This window comes from Crocodylus porosus, unplaced genomic scaffold (genome assembly GCF_001723895.1).
Source record: "Crocodylus porosus isolate Cpor-Errol unplaced genomic scaffold, CroPor_comp1, whole genome shotgun sequence".
In the NCBI taxonomy this organism is placed as follows: domain Eukaryota; kingdom Metazoa; phylum Chordata; order Crocodylia; family Crocodylidae; genus Crocodylus; species Crocodylus porosus.
This window is the reverse complement of record NW_017728907.1, coordinates 31,025,775-31,042,685: the sequence shown is the minus strand read 5'-3', so window position 1 is coordinate 31,042,685 and position 16,911 is coordinate 31,025,775. Positions and strand designations below refer to the sequence as shown.

The window sequence follows — 16,911 nt, the reverse complement described above, 5'->3', positions numbered from 1 at the left end:
GGCAGATCAACACCCCAACAGCGAGGGAGGGATTGGGGCTGGGACAAGCTGCCCAGCTGGGGTGGAGGGGCATGGGACTTGGGGATAGGGGCTCCCACCACTATATGCCGCTGTGCACTGGGAGCTGCTCTTCCAGTGGCTCCTCTGGCAGCTCTTGCCACTCGTCTGGGAAGGCATGGGAGCAGGCAAGTGCTCCCAGATCTCCACAGAATGGGCTGTGCTGGACTGAGCTCCGAATGGGTAGCAGCTGACACTGGGAGTGGGGACTATGCCCTCCCACCGCTTGCCCAGCTGGGGCAGGGAGGTGCAGGATGGTGCCGCTGTGCTGCCATGGAAAAGCAGAGTGCAGTGGCGGAAGCCACTCCAGCCTCCCTACACCTCCTGGACAAGCTGTGGTTTTGCCCCACCCACCTCAGCTAGAAGATCAGTGGCAGGGCATGGGGGGTGGGGACATGCACTCGGATTGGGGTGGGGCTGGTGGCAGGGGATATGTGGAGTTTTAGGGTGACTGCAGCCCCCCATAGTCCTCACTCCACTGCACTCTGTGGGGCAGGCAGAGCCAGGGCTGCGCTCTGGCCGGCAAGCCCCCATTGCTAGGCTGTACTCTTTGGGGCAGGCAGAGCCAGGGCTATACTCTGGGCTGTGGCTGCCTCCAGCTGGTAGCTGCCCTGGGTCCACCTGCCCCTTGGAGTACAGCCCGGTAGTGGGCAGCTGGGGCTAAACTCCTGGAGCACAGCCCTGGCTCCACCTGCCCCTCAGAGTGCAGTCCGGTAGTCGGGGCTTGGCTCCCGGAGCACAGCCCCGCCTCCACCCACCCCGTGAACCACAGTCCAATGGTGGGCAACTGGGCCTAGCCTCCTGGAGTGCACCCTAACCCAGCCTGCCTCATGCAGATCTGGGGACACACACCCACTCCCATGCCCACCACAACAGACTTACCAGCTGGAGGCAGCTGTGTCTAGTGCTGTCGAGGAGTGCTGCCTGTATAGTCTATGGCCAAATCTCCAAATCAGCGCCAAATCTCTCCAAATTGATTCAAAGGCTTCCGATTCAATTTGGACCTTTTAATGGGTCTCCTGATTCGATTTGATTCGGATTCGGGGATCCAGCCACCAAATCGGGCTGAATCTCCTCCAAATTGAATCAGCTACCAAAGCGTTGCACAGCCCTAATAAATATCTGTTTGCGCTTAAACTGCAGGACCAGAAAGTCTTCTGCTCTTAGACGAGTATTACATCAAATTTATGTTTATACAACCTGAAGCTAATTTTAGAAAAAAGGAACAAAGAAAAAATAGAGAGATCAAAGAAATGTAAATTATACTGAACTATATTATTCCATACTATCTTCTGATTATTTGTTTCAGTATTAAACAGACTGAGAACAAAGTCTTTGTGTAACACTCACTGAAGTAACAACTCATTGACCTTTTCTTTCCATTTGAAATACTTATTTGTGCAGCATTAACACTGTATTGGATTTATAAATTAAAACAATTACATTCTGTAGCCCCTGACACGGTATTTTAAAGCACTTCACAAACATTGTGGCTCAGTGTCTGTGAGACTTGTCTTATTGCAATAAATGGTAGAAAAGTAATTTTAGGTAACACCATTGGGAGTTGTGCAGCACAAACCTGTTCCTTTTCTTTCAAGGATTCCTACCTATATAGTAAACTAACCTGGGCTTGCTTAGCTTACAAAATTTGACAGTCAGTCACAGTGCAAGATGGCATGGTTGCAGGCATTATAGCAACATATCTAATAATACCTTTCAATACTTGCTATATCATGTCATCATTTCAGGCAGTGAAATAGTTATGCAAAAATGGATAGCTTCAATTAAATCCTTCCTTACTGAAGTATTTCAGTGAGACATTTCTCTGTATGTTTTACCCCATAGATCAGATCAGGATCTCTTGTTACACATATGTTTTTACGTCTGCTGTCTGTAGAGTAGCAAAGAATCCTATGACGTGTATATCATGCTGCTTATATAACGGCAATCAAAATCTGGCCAAATGTATTTTACAATGGAATACATTCACTTCCCCACTCCCCTTACCTTATACCCAAAGCACATAATCTCATCTACTCACATGGATTTCTCTACCCTCTCTATACAAAAGGATTCACAAATCTTCCTCTTCCCTCTGTTTAAATCTCTATCTAACCAATCCTGCACCTCTTCTGTTTCAATTCCCTTCTACTTAATGTTTCATAGTAAATGAACATTTAACATAGCCAAAGCTGTGCTTGTCATTTTCCTTCCCAAACATTCTTCACGCCCCGTTACTGTCTGCTACTCTGTTTGATGCCAGCACCATCCACAATATTATGCAAGACTGTAAGTAAAGCCTTTTAGCATCTGCAGTTAAATTCCCTGCTCAAACCTTCAGTTTTCAGTCTTGACTGCAGAACACTCCTTCTTCTCTTCCCAAATATGCCTAGTATGTACATCAAGTCTATACAAAATATTTCAACAAAGATGACCTTCCAGCCAGCCCATCATGCTTACCTGTCATGACATTAATTCCTTTACAAACCTCTAAACTTCTGCTCCATTAGAGTGAAGTTCCTTGGCCTTACATTCCAGGCCTTCAAGTAAACTCTGTTTTTCTCTACATCTTTATCCCTGACTTGTTATATATTGGCTCCATCCCCTCTGCTGGACCAGTGACTCCATCATCAACATAGATAAACTAATGTATGTACCCAATATTTGCACAAACATTTCCCTACCTTCATCCTGGCAGTTCTCTACACACAGACAGACCTTAACATGCCATTAGAAAAAGCCACTATTTATTCTGTCTATTGCCCTTGCATTCAATTCCCTCCTGTAAACCCATTTGCACTGTAATATCTAAAAGAAATTGGATGACTGGTAATGGTAAGGCTGTGCAATAAACAGAGAAAGTTTATGTCATAATGGAAAAACAAAAAGCTAATGTTACCAAACATTTTATCATTAGAAGTTAGCCAATCCTCACCCTCCTGATTAGCTGACGTCTTCACTTGACCTTATTCTGCTATTCTTTGTCTAACTGCTCATTCTGTTTTCTTTGATGATCTCTGTAATTGCAGGCACATGCTGGTCACTTTCAGAAGCAAATAAATAATAGCAATAATAATAATGATGGCCCTGGAAAGGTTAACAGAATATTCACAGAATTCTAAAAGCTATTTAATTCACTGGATCTAATAGTTATATCCTCAAAATGCTGAGATAATTTAAAAGCAAATGAAATGACTAAGACTTAAATACACCTTAAAATATTTCCTTACCTTGTCCAGAGAGAATGTTTTGGTGACAGCAAAACCCCATCCTGCCTCAAAAGCTCTTCGAATCATCGGAGAACTAGTAGCTGGAGTTGCACTGGCGATACCAAATGGATTTGGAAACTTCAATCCAGCCATTTCAACACTGATGTCTACTAAATCAATAGGTGTATAAAAGAGAGGTAGTTCTGGGGTAGTGGAAACTGCAGATCCATATAAGTTCTGTAAAAAATAAATGTATAAAATAAACGTTTTCATTATGTTCATTTATATAATTTCTTGTTAATATGGGGTATAAAGTTCATTTATACACAGCAAAGCAAAGTATTAAATGGAAATGACTGAAAAAGCTAAAGGCATATGATTTCTGAACATATGTTGCCATCATGATGGATGGAAGTTATGCCTTTGCTACTAATAGTAAAAACAGAGATAAAAAGGAGACTCTTAATACAGGGAAGTCCTATCACCTTTGTCATGCATGAAGCACAAGAAGAGAGGCCTGACAGCACTTCACTGGTCCAAAAGTCTTTGGGAAACACAGAACTCAACAATGACAGTGATCTCTTTTGGCCTTAAAGATTCTAGTATTATAAAAGCCTAAGTCTGTCTGTCTGTAACACTTTATTCACACTCTGATTGGCTGATGGAAACAGCCAATCAATCAGAGTGCTCCAAATGTGGGGGAGCACCGCCATGATTCTGAAGCTGAGCTGAGGACCGGACAGAGGATGGGGGAAGCACTCCATCCCAGCCCCTGTCCTCTATGCCCTACCCCCCATTATTCTTGACGGGCAATTGGCTAGCCTATGAATAAGCACCTGAAGAAGCACAGCTCTCCTGCTCCTCCTCCCAAACCCACCAAACACAACACCTGTACAGGAAGGAGGAAGAAACTCCAGTAATTTAGAAAAATCCTAACCATTGAACAACTGTGTGAGTTGCTGATCCTTGTTTTATTTTTATTTCACTCATCTCTTGGGGTAAGTACAGACAGTCAAAAAGCCTGAGGATGAATTGATTTGGTCTTTTCAGGTTAGTCTAAGCTGCAAAGATTGAACCAATAAGCAAATGAACAGACATTCACTTTTGATCCAGGAAATACAGCCAAATGCCTGCCAGAAGCTGGGGAGAAAGTGGGGGGCACTAGGGCATGGCTCTTTGGCATATAACCAGCTTGAGTTGTGTGTTTGCTTCCTCTTCCTGCTGCCCACAAGGTCTCTGAGATATGCAGTCCACAATTACAGCAGCAGAACTCTGCAGAGTTCCTCTTCCTGCTTCCAGATGCCTCTAGGATTTGTAGTCCACAGTCACAGCCAACAGTAAATTTAGCAGGGCAGGACAGCTTTGTACTCAAAGGAAGTTTAACCCCCGCTCCCTGGCCCCAGACCCTAGCTGAGGTTTGGTTTGCTTGGGGGGGCGGATTTTGAAACTGGTTTATGTGCATTGAATTTCTATTCTGTTACAGGTTTAAACCAGTTTCTGATCACTTAAACTCATTTATATGGCTGGGGAGAGGGTGAGAATTACCCTAAGTTTTAATTAATGAAAAGTCTGATCCAAAACCTTAAAGCCCACTTTCTTGTTTTTAAATTACAGGGCTTGTTGTATTTATGTCACTTGATGCTAGGGATTTTGGCCAAAGTTTGGATCCACCTCTGGAAAGAATTTGTGGGATCAAAACCTCTGCTTGTATAATTCCACTGAAGTTAATGGAGTAGTACTAAGTAATTGTTCAGGGCCCTGAACATGATGCAAATAGTGGAAATATTTAGTGGAATAGCAGAGAAGCTGTCTGTATCAGATCCCATTTCAGGATCAAATTCCCCTGAGTGCATGGACATCCTTCAGTCCATAACTTCCTTTTCTACTCAACCAAAAGGAAACAAGAATTCCAGGAGGCAATTGGTCTGCTTTCTTCCACATAGGCCACTTAGTGAGCCATGAGCTCTGGAAGAGCAATTCCCTGAGGTTTGCTATTTTTCAAAGCTCTTAGCAGGGCATTGTAGAAGTCCTATGATGACTGAATCATAGCGAAGTAGGGCTGGAAGGAACTTCACAAGGTCACCTAGCCCACATACCTGCTAAAGACAGGATCATCCCAGACTAAACAATCCCAGTCAAGTGTCTGTCCAACCTACTCTTGAAAATTTCCAAGGATGGAGATTTCATATCTTCTCTAGGTGGCCTGGTTCAATGCTTGACCACCCTCATAGTCAGAAAATTCCTCCTGAACTCCAACCTAAATTTCCTCTACTGCACCTTGAAACCTTTGTTCCTACTTATGTCCCCTGAACCCATTGAGAAAATCTATCCCTATCTTCTCTTTAATCACCATTCAGGTATTTGAAGACCATTATCAAATACACCTTCAGCTTTGTCTTCTCCAAACTAAAAAACCCATTTTTGCAGCCTTTCCTCAATTCTTGCTTCCCAGGTCCCTAGTCATTTTTGTCACTCTGCACTGGACTCTCTCCAGTCTGTCCAAACCTTCTTAAAGTGTAGGGTACAAAATTGAACATGGTATTCCAAGTGGGGCCTCACCAGTGCCAATTACAGCGGAAGAATCACTTTTGACAATATTTGCAAATGACACTCTTGTTAATAAACTCCAGTATGCTGTTGGCTTCTCTCCCTCTTTTTTTTTTTTTTTTTTTGCAACAAAAGAACAGTATTGGCTCATATTCAGCTTATTATCCACTGTAACCCCCAGATCCTGCTCAGTAGTACTGAAGCCTAGCCCTTCATGCCCTGGTCTATTTTTGTGCATGCATTTATTCCATCCCAATTGCAGAACTTTGTCCTTGTCCTTCTGAATCTCATCTGATTGATTATGGACCTTTTTTTCCCAAATTATCCAGGTCATACTGGATCCTAGCCCTGCTCTCCAGAGTGTCTGCAACTCCACCCAGCTTGGTGCCATCAATAAATTTGCTAAGCATGCTCTCAATCCTATCATCCAAACCATTGATAAAGATGTTGAACAATACCAGACTCCTGTGGAATCCCACTTAATACTGACTCCCAATGAGACATTAAACCACTGATGACTACTAATTGAGCATGATGATCCAGCCAGTTACGTATCCAACTTACTGTACTTTTCTATATTTCCTTAGCTTGTTAATGAATTCCTAACCTGTCTTCTGCTCCTCTAGGCTACTTGCCTCCTTCCCTGTTTTTGCTACCAATTGTTTTCAACATCTGATAGCTGCCCTTATTTGTGAAGACTGAAGTAAAAAAGGCATTCAAAATTTCTGCATCACCTGAAACTAGATTGCCTTCTGCATTTTGTAAAGGACCTATGATTTCTTTGGTCTTTCTCCTACTTCTGACATACTTGTAGAATCCTTTTTTATTGGCTTTTACGTTCCTTACCAGTTGCATATGACAACTGTGCCTTAGCCATCCTAATTTTCTCCCTGCATCCCAGTTTAATGCTCTTCTATTCTTCCCCAGTACAATGACCAAGTTTCTACTTGTTGTAGGATTCCTTTTTGAATTTCAACTCATTGAAGAGATATTTGTCTAGCCAAACTGGCTTTCTGCTGCATTTCCTATTCTTCTGTTGCATCAGGATAGCTTGCTCCCATGCCCTTTTAAAGCCCATTTATAAACTCAAGGCTGTGTGTTTGGGGCATAACTGAAGTTAGACTTGTGTGAACATAATTTTCCTAACCCAAGATATCTTCTGAGATTTTGAATATTCAGTTTGGGCTAACTGAAACAGTTTCTCTGGATGATTTTGGGTCTCAGCGTTGATCCCTTTCTTTCATTTTTAGTTTACATTGACTAACATGAAAAAAATCATTTTGTCGTGAAAATTGCAAACTTTTCTGTTCCAAAATGTTGAAATATAGCATTTCAACTTTTTCAAAAACTTGTTCAAGTTGGGATATTTGTCTAAACTGTCTCTGTTTCACAAAATCATTCAGTTTATACACATCTGTATTTTTTGCAACAACAACAAAAAAATAGGGTGTAGAGATTCATGATTGGTTCTCATATATGTGCATATCTGAGTAATGAACTAATTTTTCTTTCTGTAAGCAGGCTGTAGTAATTTGTTAATTTGTTTGCTATGCAAAATTGTTTCAACATTTTCTGTGAATAAATTTCAGCCTCTGGACTGCCCATAAGCTGCTCAATGTTCATATCCCTGAAAATATTCAAAAGCCTGTATTTAATTAGCTGCTTAATCTACATGGGTCCTGTTCTCTGTTCTCTGGCTGGACAATGTAATCTTCAAAAAGCCACCTGAAATTAATTTTGTTTCAACAGGATCTTAACTTTATGCTCACAATTTGCCTACTGTGATTTTGCTGAATAAACTTTGGCTTGTGCAATCCCTCCCCCTCTACCTTTTCCTGCAAAAATACAGACAAACAAACAAAAACCCCTCTAATAAAAGGAATTGGGACATGCTGATTAAACAATATGGAATAGCTCTGTTGCATGTGGACATGAAAAACAGCTGATCATCCCAGTTTTCCAGTTATCCACTAAAACAAAGAGGTGCCCAAGGTGAACACTGAATCCCAAGACTCTGGAATAGGTGGGGAGGTGAATTATAGAGGCCAGGCAAGTAAATCAAAATGATGTAACATTCATTGATGTAAGATGCGACTGAAAGTCCTATGGCTAGTTTCTTTACAAATTTTATCTTTTTTTTTTCTTGTCACCCTTTCTTTTCTGTGAGCGGGAGTCGGCTACCCGCCCGTCTTCCCTTCAGGACTCGCCTGCCATAACTAAGGAGATGGAAAAAGAATTGGATGTTAATCCCTGAAGTGGGTGATAAGTAATAGACCACCCAGGTATTATCTTCACGAAGTGCTGGCCTTTATTGTGACTGATACAATGTAACTAACCGCGCTAATTGCCTCATTAGCATGGAAGCGGCTGTTCTGCCGCTTAGCTGATTGTCACTTTGCTTTGTTCTTCTCCCGATCACGGCGGTCTCCCAGCCATCCTGATCAGGGATTGTTTCTGGATCTTTTCTCCAGGGTAGTGTTCCCAGCCTCTTGGGATCTCACCAGCCACCTGCCCTTAGTAGGAGTACCCTCAGCTTCATCGGTCCAACATCAATCTCCCAAGCATCTGCTTGCAGAGCCTTCTGTTGCTCTGCCATCTCTGTGTGACTCTCCACTCTTCTCCAATGCCCCAAGGGCAAATGTGGGATCCCTGGCTCTGCCCTTTTACACGTGGTGGTAGCCGTAATTACCCTTATCCTTCCTTGGTGTGTCAACCCCCCACTGCTGTGCTATGGCTCTCTCATTTACAGGCATCCTGGGTTTTACTCAGTAACAGGGTTTCTGCTTGAGCACCTGTTACATTTTCCTCTATTTTTGTTCTGCTTTTTTCCCCTACCTTTCTTTTCAGCTCAATAGTCATAAAGGAGATACAAACCAGTGTTTTGTTTTTTAACAGAGCAAAACTTTCAACAAACTAAAATACCTGGAATGTTCCTAAAAGAAAAAGAATCTGTGTAATGAAGGACTGACTATACACTGCACAAATAGCAAAGAAAGCATAGGAATAATTTATATGTACTGATTCTTCTCTAGATTTTTAAAAACAGAAAATAAGCATTGTTTCTAAATCTCCTCTAATTCATTTCCCATTAGTTGACCAAATAAGATGGTAGGTATTCAGATTTTTGGTCATCACTCCTCCTGCAACAATTAGGAAAGACGACAAATTCCTCAAACCTCTTCTGACCTGCCTACTCCTACAGACAAGGCAGTAGGGTTTGTAGGGAGGACCACAAGGCTTAGAAACAGGAGATCCTGAGTTTTATGCCTTGTTTTGTCCCTTACTGGGTGAATCTACATTCATTAATGCACAGTAGTTACTGAGCATTTAATTTAGTACTTGTATAATCAAGTACTAAATAAATGCACAGTAGCCAGAGTTACTGCACAGTAGCACCAGTACATGCCCTTTGTGATGCTACTGTGCAGTAACCTAATAATACTGTGCAGTAGTGTATCAGCATTGTCCATGCTGTGGCATACTACTACACAGGATTATTAGGCTACTGTGCTGTTAGGCTAGGGACAGGCATTGCACTAAACTGTTTTAAATTATCAAAAACTGGTTTAAACCTGTAACAGAACAGACATTCAGTGCACACAAACCAGTTTGAAAATGGCTTAAACCAGTTTGAGATAAACCTGGTTGAATGTAGTATCAGACGTAGATGATTTGGGTCAAACCGGTTTATGAACTATTTGTCCCAGAGCCCTTCCTGGTTTAACTTAAACCAGAGTCCCCCAACATCCCAGATGCCTTGCAGCCCTGGACAGTGCTGTCTGCTCCAGACCAGAGCTGGCTCTGCCCCTCTGCTCCCTAGCTGGAGCTCCTGCACAGACTGCAGGCATAATAGCATCTACCTAGCTTCCCCCTGCCCTTCCCAACTCACTGCTCAAGCACGGATTCACCACCTCCCCTTTCGCACAGCACAGACCACAGCCAGCATGTGGTATGCTAGCTAATGCTGAGAGGTGTCTATGTAAGGCAGACAGGACAGTCTGCTTAGGGCTTTTTGGAGCTAATCAGCAGGTCAGCTGGTAATGTCCTTCCATTCCTTCCTTGGAAAAAGTTGTTTAAGAAGAGCTTAAACTAATGAGAGAGGCTTTTTTTTTCTTGATGGGGTGCTAAACGTGGTGTTACCAACTGCCTGCTGGATCCCTCCCTGGTCAAGAACAGTGAGTGGGGGACAGGCAGGGAACACCTCCTTGATCAGAGCATCCTGCTGGGGCCTGGCCATGCCACCCCTCAGCTCAGTACCTTGGAAGGGAAGATCTAGCATCCCCCATCTTCCAGCCTAATCCACTGCAGGCATGTGCCTGCATTTTCTCAGTCCAGAGGGAATGTCTGTACACGTGCAAACCAGTTCAGTCTAGTCAGGTTAGACTAACCTGCAAAGATAAAATCAATTCAGCAGCACAAAAGTGGAACAAGATCTGAGAGTCATAGTGGACTCCAAGATGAACATGAGTCATCAGTGTGATGAAATCATCAGCAAAGCTGATAGAAAAATAGAACCAAGGAGGTGATACTTCCCTTTTATGCAGCATTGGTCAGACTGCAGTTGCAGTACTGCATCCAGTTTTGGGTGCTGTACTTTAAGAAGGATGTGGATAACCTCGAGAGGGTCCAGAGGAGGGCCACTCATACGATTAAGGGTTTGCAGGCCAAGCTGTATGAGGACAGACTGAGGGACCTGGGTCTCTTCAGCTCCCGCAACAGAAGGTTGAGAGGTGATCTTGTGGCCACCTACAAATTTATTAGGGACACACAGCAAGGAACTGGAAAGACTCTGTTCACCAGGGCACCTCTTGGGGTAACAAGGAACAATGGCACAAAGTGACAGAGAGCAGATTTAGGCTAGACATCAGGAAAAATTTCTTCACAGTGAGGGTGGCAAAAATCTGGAATGGGCTTCCAAGGGAGGTGGTGCTCCCCCCTACCTTGGGGGTCTTTAAGAGAAGGCTGGATAGGCATCTGGCTGGGGTCATCTCACCCTAGCACTCTTTCCTGCCTAGGCAGGGGGTCAGACTCGATGATCTGCTGAGGTCTCTTCTGACCCTAGCCTCTATGAATCTATGAATTCAGACTCAGGCTTTTTGAATACCTGTCCCTAGCCTTACTGTCTCATATAGATTAGGGCTGTGCAAGGCTTCAGTCCCTGATTTGATCTAGTGGAAATATGGCCCAATTCAGTGGCTGAATTTCTGAATCTGAATTGAATCAGAAGACCTTTCAATCTATCTGAATTGAATCAGATCCCTCTGAATTGATTCAGAGACATTCAGAAAGATTCGGAGATTCAGGCATAGACACAGCTTTAAATTTTTTTCTACATACTTCAAGGTACTAGGCAGCTTGTGAATGCTGCGATGGTAGGGTACATGGAGCGTTCCACAGGATCATGGGGGGGTGGTCCCCAGCATGCTCAGCAGCAGACCCAGAAGTGGATCAGAAGCACATCTAGGTTCGCTGGGGAGTAGGCCGGGGGGGGGGTCCCTGCACCACCCCCAGCTTGGCGACTGGTGCCTCCTGGGTCTGGAGGAGCACCTAGAGTCCCACCATGGCTGAACGCTCCCTGGTGGCCCCAGAAGTAGACCATGGGTTCACTGCCGAGCATGTGGGCCCCCCCCCCCCACGCTCCTGTGGAACACTCCATCTGCCCTAGCATCGTAGCATTCACAAGCCGCACCTGGTACCTCAAGGTATGTAGAAAAAACATTTAAAGATGTGTCTATGACCAAATCACTGATTCTTTGAATCAGCATTAAATCTTCAGATTCAGATTAACTGAATCAGGGACAGTGATCCAAAACAACAAATCGAATCACTGTCCCCAATTCAGGCTGAATCCAAATCTGAACCGAATACGGCCCATTTTGCATACCCCTAGTGCAGATGTGCCCACTGAATATGTAGTTTGGGGCAAGTCAGCTTTTTCCCTTTGCTTCACTCCCTGGGGGTGAAATTTGACCACATAGGTCTCTGGAGAATTGTCTACTGTTAAAGCCTTCAATAGAGAGAGACACATAATTGTGCTAAGTTGCACTACCATAACACTACATTTAGAGCTTTCTCTTCCGCAGTTCTTGCTATTGGGAATGGCTTTCCTGTATCTTTCCACCTCATTGACTCTCTCTCTCATTTCAAATCTCATCTGAAAATACATTTATTCTGTCTTGCCTGTACTTCTCTCATACTCTTTTCTATTATTCATTATTTAATTTTGTAATTGTATTATTTACAGTCAGTCTGGAAAGCATTTTGTATGAAAGACACTATTCAAATTAAAATTTCATTGTAGTGTATTATCCCCTGACTCTGAATTCTTCAAGTATCCTGAATAGGCTTTGTAAAAATGCACTTATCACTTCAAAACTATATATTTCTGTAAGTGCAATGGGAAAAGAATTATACCTCAAAGTTGAGAATTAAGTTTTTGTTACTCATTTTGACTTGAGTGGTGGGCTAATATTTGGAATCCCATAAGTTATTTTCATTACAGGGAGTTTATGATGGGGTTAGGGGTTTCTTTGATATGATCACATTTATTTACAAATATTCACAAAGCCCTCATTTTCTGATTATAGTAGGAAGCAGTTCCTTTGCTTACAGTTCCAAGGCTCTTTTGAGCCCAAAACAACTTACTCTAGCTGTCTCTCTCTCTTTGCCTGTTTCTGACTCAGGAGCACAAATCAACAGGCAAGCTTAAATCAAATCTGTCCCAGACCCTCACATTTGTTTTCAGTTTAGTTTTTGGGCAGCGGGTTTTACTGATTCTCAAGGTAGTGTTTTACATTTTTTTGTTTAGTCTGAAAGGAAAGCAGCCTGCCCACTCAACATCTCTGAAGAACAGTTTTCTGGAAACCTCCAAATCTTTGATAAAACTTCTTGTATTATAATTGATATTCACATGCACCTGAGGTAATAGTTGTAAAGGCCACCCATCATAGAAGAAATAAAGTCTACCTCCACCAAACACAACATCCACACTTTATATATTCATAAGAAAATAAAAGGTCTGCTCTAAGTATGATTCTTAGTGCTATTTGATTACTACCACCTTACTGGATGCCTTATGCCAACTGCAGTTTACTGCTTACCAGACCTCTCAGGCATTCCCACGCCCTGAAATCCAGAGCCAAGCTGGTACCTTGGCCCTAGGCCTCAAAGCCCAAGATCCAGGCCATTCTTTGCACTGCAGCCTAGTAGCCACAAGCCAGAAAACCAACTACCAACTGAAATCTTGGAACCCGTTCTTCACTCAGGCTAATAAGCTCACTAAAACTGCAGACAGCAGGTCATCTATAGCATGGACCTCCCATCAGTGGAACAGGCAATATGTTGCACAAGAATTGCAGTTAAAGAACACCATTCCCAACACAAGCTTCTTCTCTTTGGAATGCCAGCTACCCTACAGGGCCCCAGACTGCTCTTAACCATCTCAGCATGGGAATCAGCATGCAATCTTGGGGCCTCTCCAAAGGCACTGGCTGTAGTTGTGGTGCTCAAGTTCAGAAAGCCAACCACATCATCTATGAATGCCCTCACAGTCCCCCTTTCAGCACCTAACATCTTATTGACATTGACCATTCTACCTGTTGCTGGCTTTCTGGTTGTTGTGGTTCAGACATATGAGTGTGGCGACACTCGCTTCACCATCACCACTACCACCCGAGGATTTGGTTCCCTATTATTAACTGTACCATTCAGTTTTAAGCCTAAAAAATAGTGTAAGTCTACACTACAATAGATTGGGTAGAAGACTTAGGCTATACTTGGGGACACAGAGGAAGGAAGAACATGGGTCTAAAATAAATCATCTTCTATAGACTTCTTGGGCACATCCAGATGAGCCCACAAGTGTCGCTTGCTGCACCTCAAAGCTGTTTGATATGTGGCACAAGGCATGCTGAGGGGGGAAAAAAATCCATTGTCAGTTCTCTACAAAAACCTTTACCCAAGCTCAAGTTTCTGTCCTGGTGTTTGGATCCAAAAGCTGCACCAGTTCCACTCCTTTCCTGCCTGGAATCTCTCCATTAATCATGCTCAGAGCTCTGCCTGTCTGCCAGCTCCAACAACACCTGGGACCCTTGACTGGTTTAAGCTTCGCTGAGTGGTGAGATCCCAACTCTATCTCTCTCTCCGACTCCAGGAACCTGACTTTTATTCTCTCACTTCAGGCACAGCTTTCTAAACCTGACTTTTGCTAATCAAACTCAAGCTAGACTTCCCCAAAAACCTAACTGAAACTATGTAACATTGTAACTGTTTATTTGTCTCTCTTGTATGGCTATTATTACTGGTAGCATCAGAGAATCATATACCTGGCAATAAATAAATTTTATGGTCAAGGTCGTTGCTATACTTTCTTTCTGAACCTCACCTACTTTTTCTTCCTCTTGACCTCTCCATTTGCTCTGCAGCAATGCTTCTTTTACTTAAGCCAAAGATCTCTGTAATGCCCCAAACCACAACGGGGTCTGCTCATCAAGGGGGTTACTACTAGGATCACTGTGACAAGAGATTGTGATGTGCTGAGTTTTGAGGCGCATGAAGGTATCAGCTGAAAGTGCTGATTGGACCCAGCCTGCTCAGATATACTCTGTTAGCATGTGTGCATGCATGTCTAACTGCATTTATTATTGTCCAGCTGAAATAAGGGATGAACTGAGTTCAAGGCACATGAGAGTGTCAGCCTGTCAATGCTGAATAGTCCAGCCTGACTCAGATGTGCTCTGTTAACCTGTGTGCTTGTGTCTGACTGCATTTTACTGTTGCCCTGATGAACTGAGTTCAAGGCATATGAGGGTGTTAGCCTGTCAGTGCTAAATAACCTGGTCTGTCTCAGGTTTGTCCTGTTGATCTGTGTGTGTGCGTACATGTGTTTGACTGATTCAGTGGTTGGAGGAACCCAGCCCCATTGAAACTGAGTCTTGCAAGATGACTCCATTGGGGGTGACGAGTGGCAGAAGGGAGAAATACAGCTCCATATACAAACACAAGTAACACAAGCAGCACATTGATAGAATTACAGAGACCCCAGAAATGTACCCCTAATAAATGAGCACTTCCCAAAGTGATGGACAAATCTGGTAACACTACTTGTGGAGTTATTTGTTCTTGCCTCCTGACTAGGCCCTAGAGAGTGACAGAGCCTATACTGTTACTATTAACAGTCATAATATCATTGCTGGACAGATCCTGAATCACTACAGTTTCTAGAATGAGTCAGTCAACAAAATTAACCATGGAAACCATCACACATTCATAGCATAGTGTAAACAGAATTGGCCTAAGGAAATGTCCCCAGTGGGGAAAGCATGATAAAATGTGTTTCTTATACTTGGATCCCTATCTTGTGAGGAACTTTTAGTCTATCTTATAAGCATTAAATGTATTTTGAATAGACTATCTAGTTTGGATGGAGCATTCAGACCACTGGAAAACAAAATTGCTGCTATCCCTGTGGGTTTGGTTAGTCTTGTTTACAGAAGCCATGGTGATAGAAAGCTGCAGCCAACAATTTGAGAGATGGGCTCCTGCTCTGTAAATTGGTAGAAGAATGTTAAGAGGCTGGAGATGTTTGGCCAATTATTGGTGGAAAATGTTCAGTGTGAGATCAGCCAAGAGGCTTCTGTACATAATTCCTACTCCTGACCATAAGGCATTCTTGTTGGGTAGTTCTTGACTCTGGAATTCATGCTTCCCTTGACCATGTGCCAGGATTTGAATAATTTGAGCTTCAGGCCACATGTAAAGCCCATCTGTTTATTTAGCCTTTTGCTTCAACTAGGTAGAGATGTGAGAAATGATATGTTTAGAGAAAGCATTAAGCAAATAACTGGGATGTAACTTCTGAGTTTTGATTTTTCTTGTGGTCTTTAGGATGGTTGAATTATTTTGGAACAGTCTTTTTATTCTGCTATACATGGGTTCTTTTATGGCACTAAAGTAGTCAGTGGCTTCAGAAATAACTACATATTTTATAAATAAAAATATGAATAGATAGATACAGAATAGTTAAAAATATAAAATGTGTCTTGTATTAAAGCATACACTAAGAGTATGATAAAGCTGTGAGCCCTATAATCCTGCCATTGAAACTGGTATTTTTTTTTATCTAATGCAAGGGAGGCTGCAACAATACAATGCTGAGGAACACTTTTTTATATGTAATGACATATGTTAGTCCTATAAATGTTAGGGCATTGTAATCTGGCTGTAAATCATAACTCCTCTAAAATAAAGTCCCTTATCATCTCACAGAGGTTGCAACTGGTCCAAATGTTGGTAAAGTAACTGCCAAATTATAGTCTTCCCCACCATAACAGCCAGATTTTACAGGGACTGAACATCCAAATAAATGCCTCTTGGCTACCCATTCATCTAGCAGCTGGAAAGATGACACTTGACATTTGGAAACTTTCCTGTGAAGATTGCTGCGAGGCTTTCCCATTAGCTTCCTAGTGAGACTATAAGGTCGAATAAGCTGCCTCAAAACCTGCAAAGGGTAACAGAACACTCTGATATTAAGCTTATTTGATTTAAAATTCTAATTCTCAATCCACAGCTCTTCAGATTTCCTCTAAAGTGTTCATATATTCAAAAGGAAAAATGTTCTTTGATGGGGATGCAGCATCATCAGAGAGGTTTAAAGTGATGCATGTGTTCATGAGAAGCTGAAGAGGAAAGAAAGAGAATGGGGCACATATGTATGTATGTATGTATGTACACACACACACACACCCTCTAGAATCTAAGAGTGGCCATACTTGATTGTTTCATCAAAGAATGTGCATACGGGTCAAACTGTATGCAGTTCAAAACCAGGTATCTGGATGAGGTCTGAAAATGCAAGTGTCAGAATATGAAAAGAAAATACAGGCAGTCCTCAGACTTACAACACAACTGGCTCCTGAAAACAGCATCTTAAGTCAAAACATCATAACTCAGAACCAAAATTTCTCATAGGAACTATGTTATAAATGGGGGATTGGTTCCTTTCTGGTGGTCAACACAGCTGCATCCAGCTAATAAATCTGTTGTTGGGGGTAGGGGGAGAAAAGGGGTGTGAGGGGCAGATCAATGCCCCCGCAGC

General features: G+C 42.6%; 1 protein-coding gene across 1 annotated transcript in view; it reads right to left on the bottom strand.

Annotated features, from left to right (window-relative positions):
- DPYD (dihydropyrimidine dehydrogenase) overlaps positions 1–16,911 on the bottom strand; it is a 672,292-nt gene that overhangs the window by 300,375 nt on the left and 355,006 nt on the right. The window contains exon 13 of the mRNA XM_019531048.1: positions 3,288–3,503. Within this exon, the coding sequence (XP_019386593.1) occupies positions 3,288–3,503 (216 nt within the window). The remainder of the gene's footprint in view (positions 1–3,287; positions 3,504–16,911) is intronic.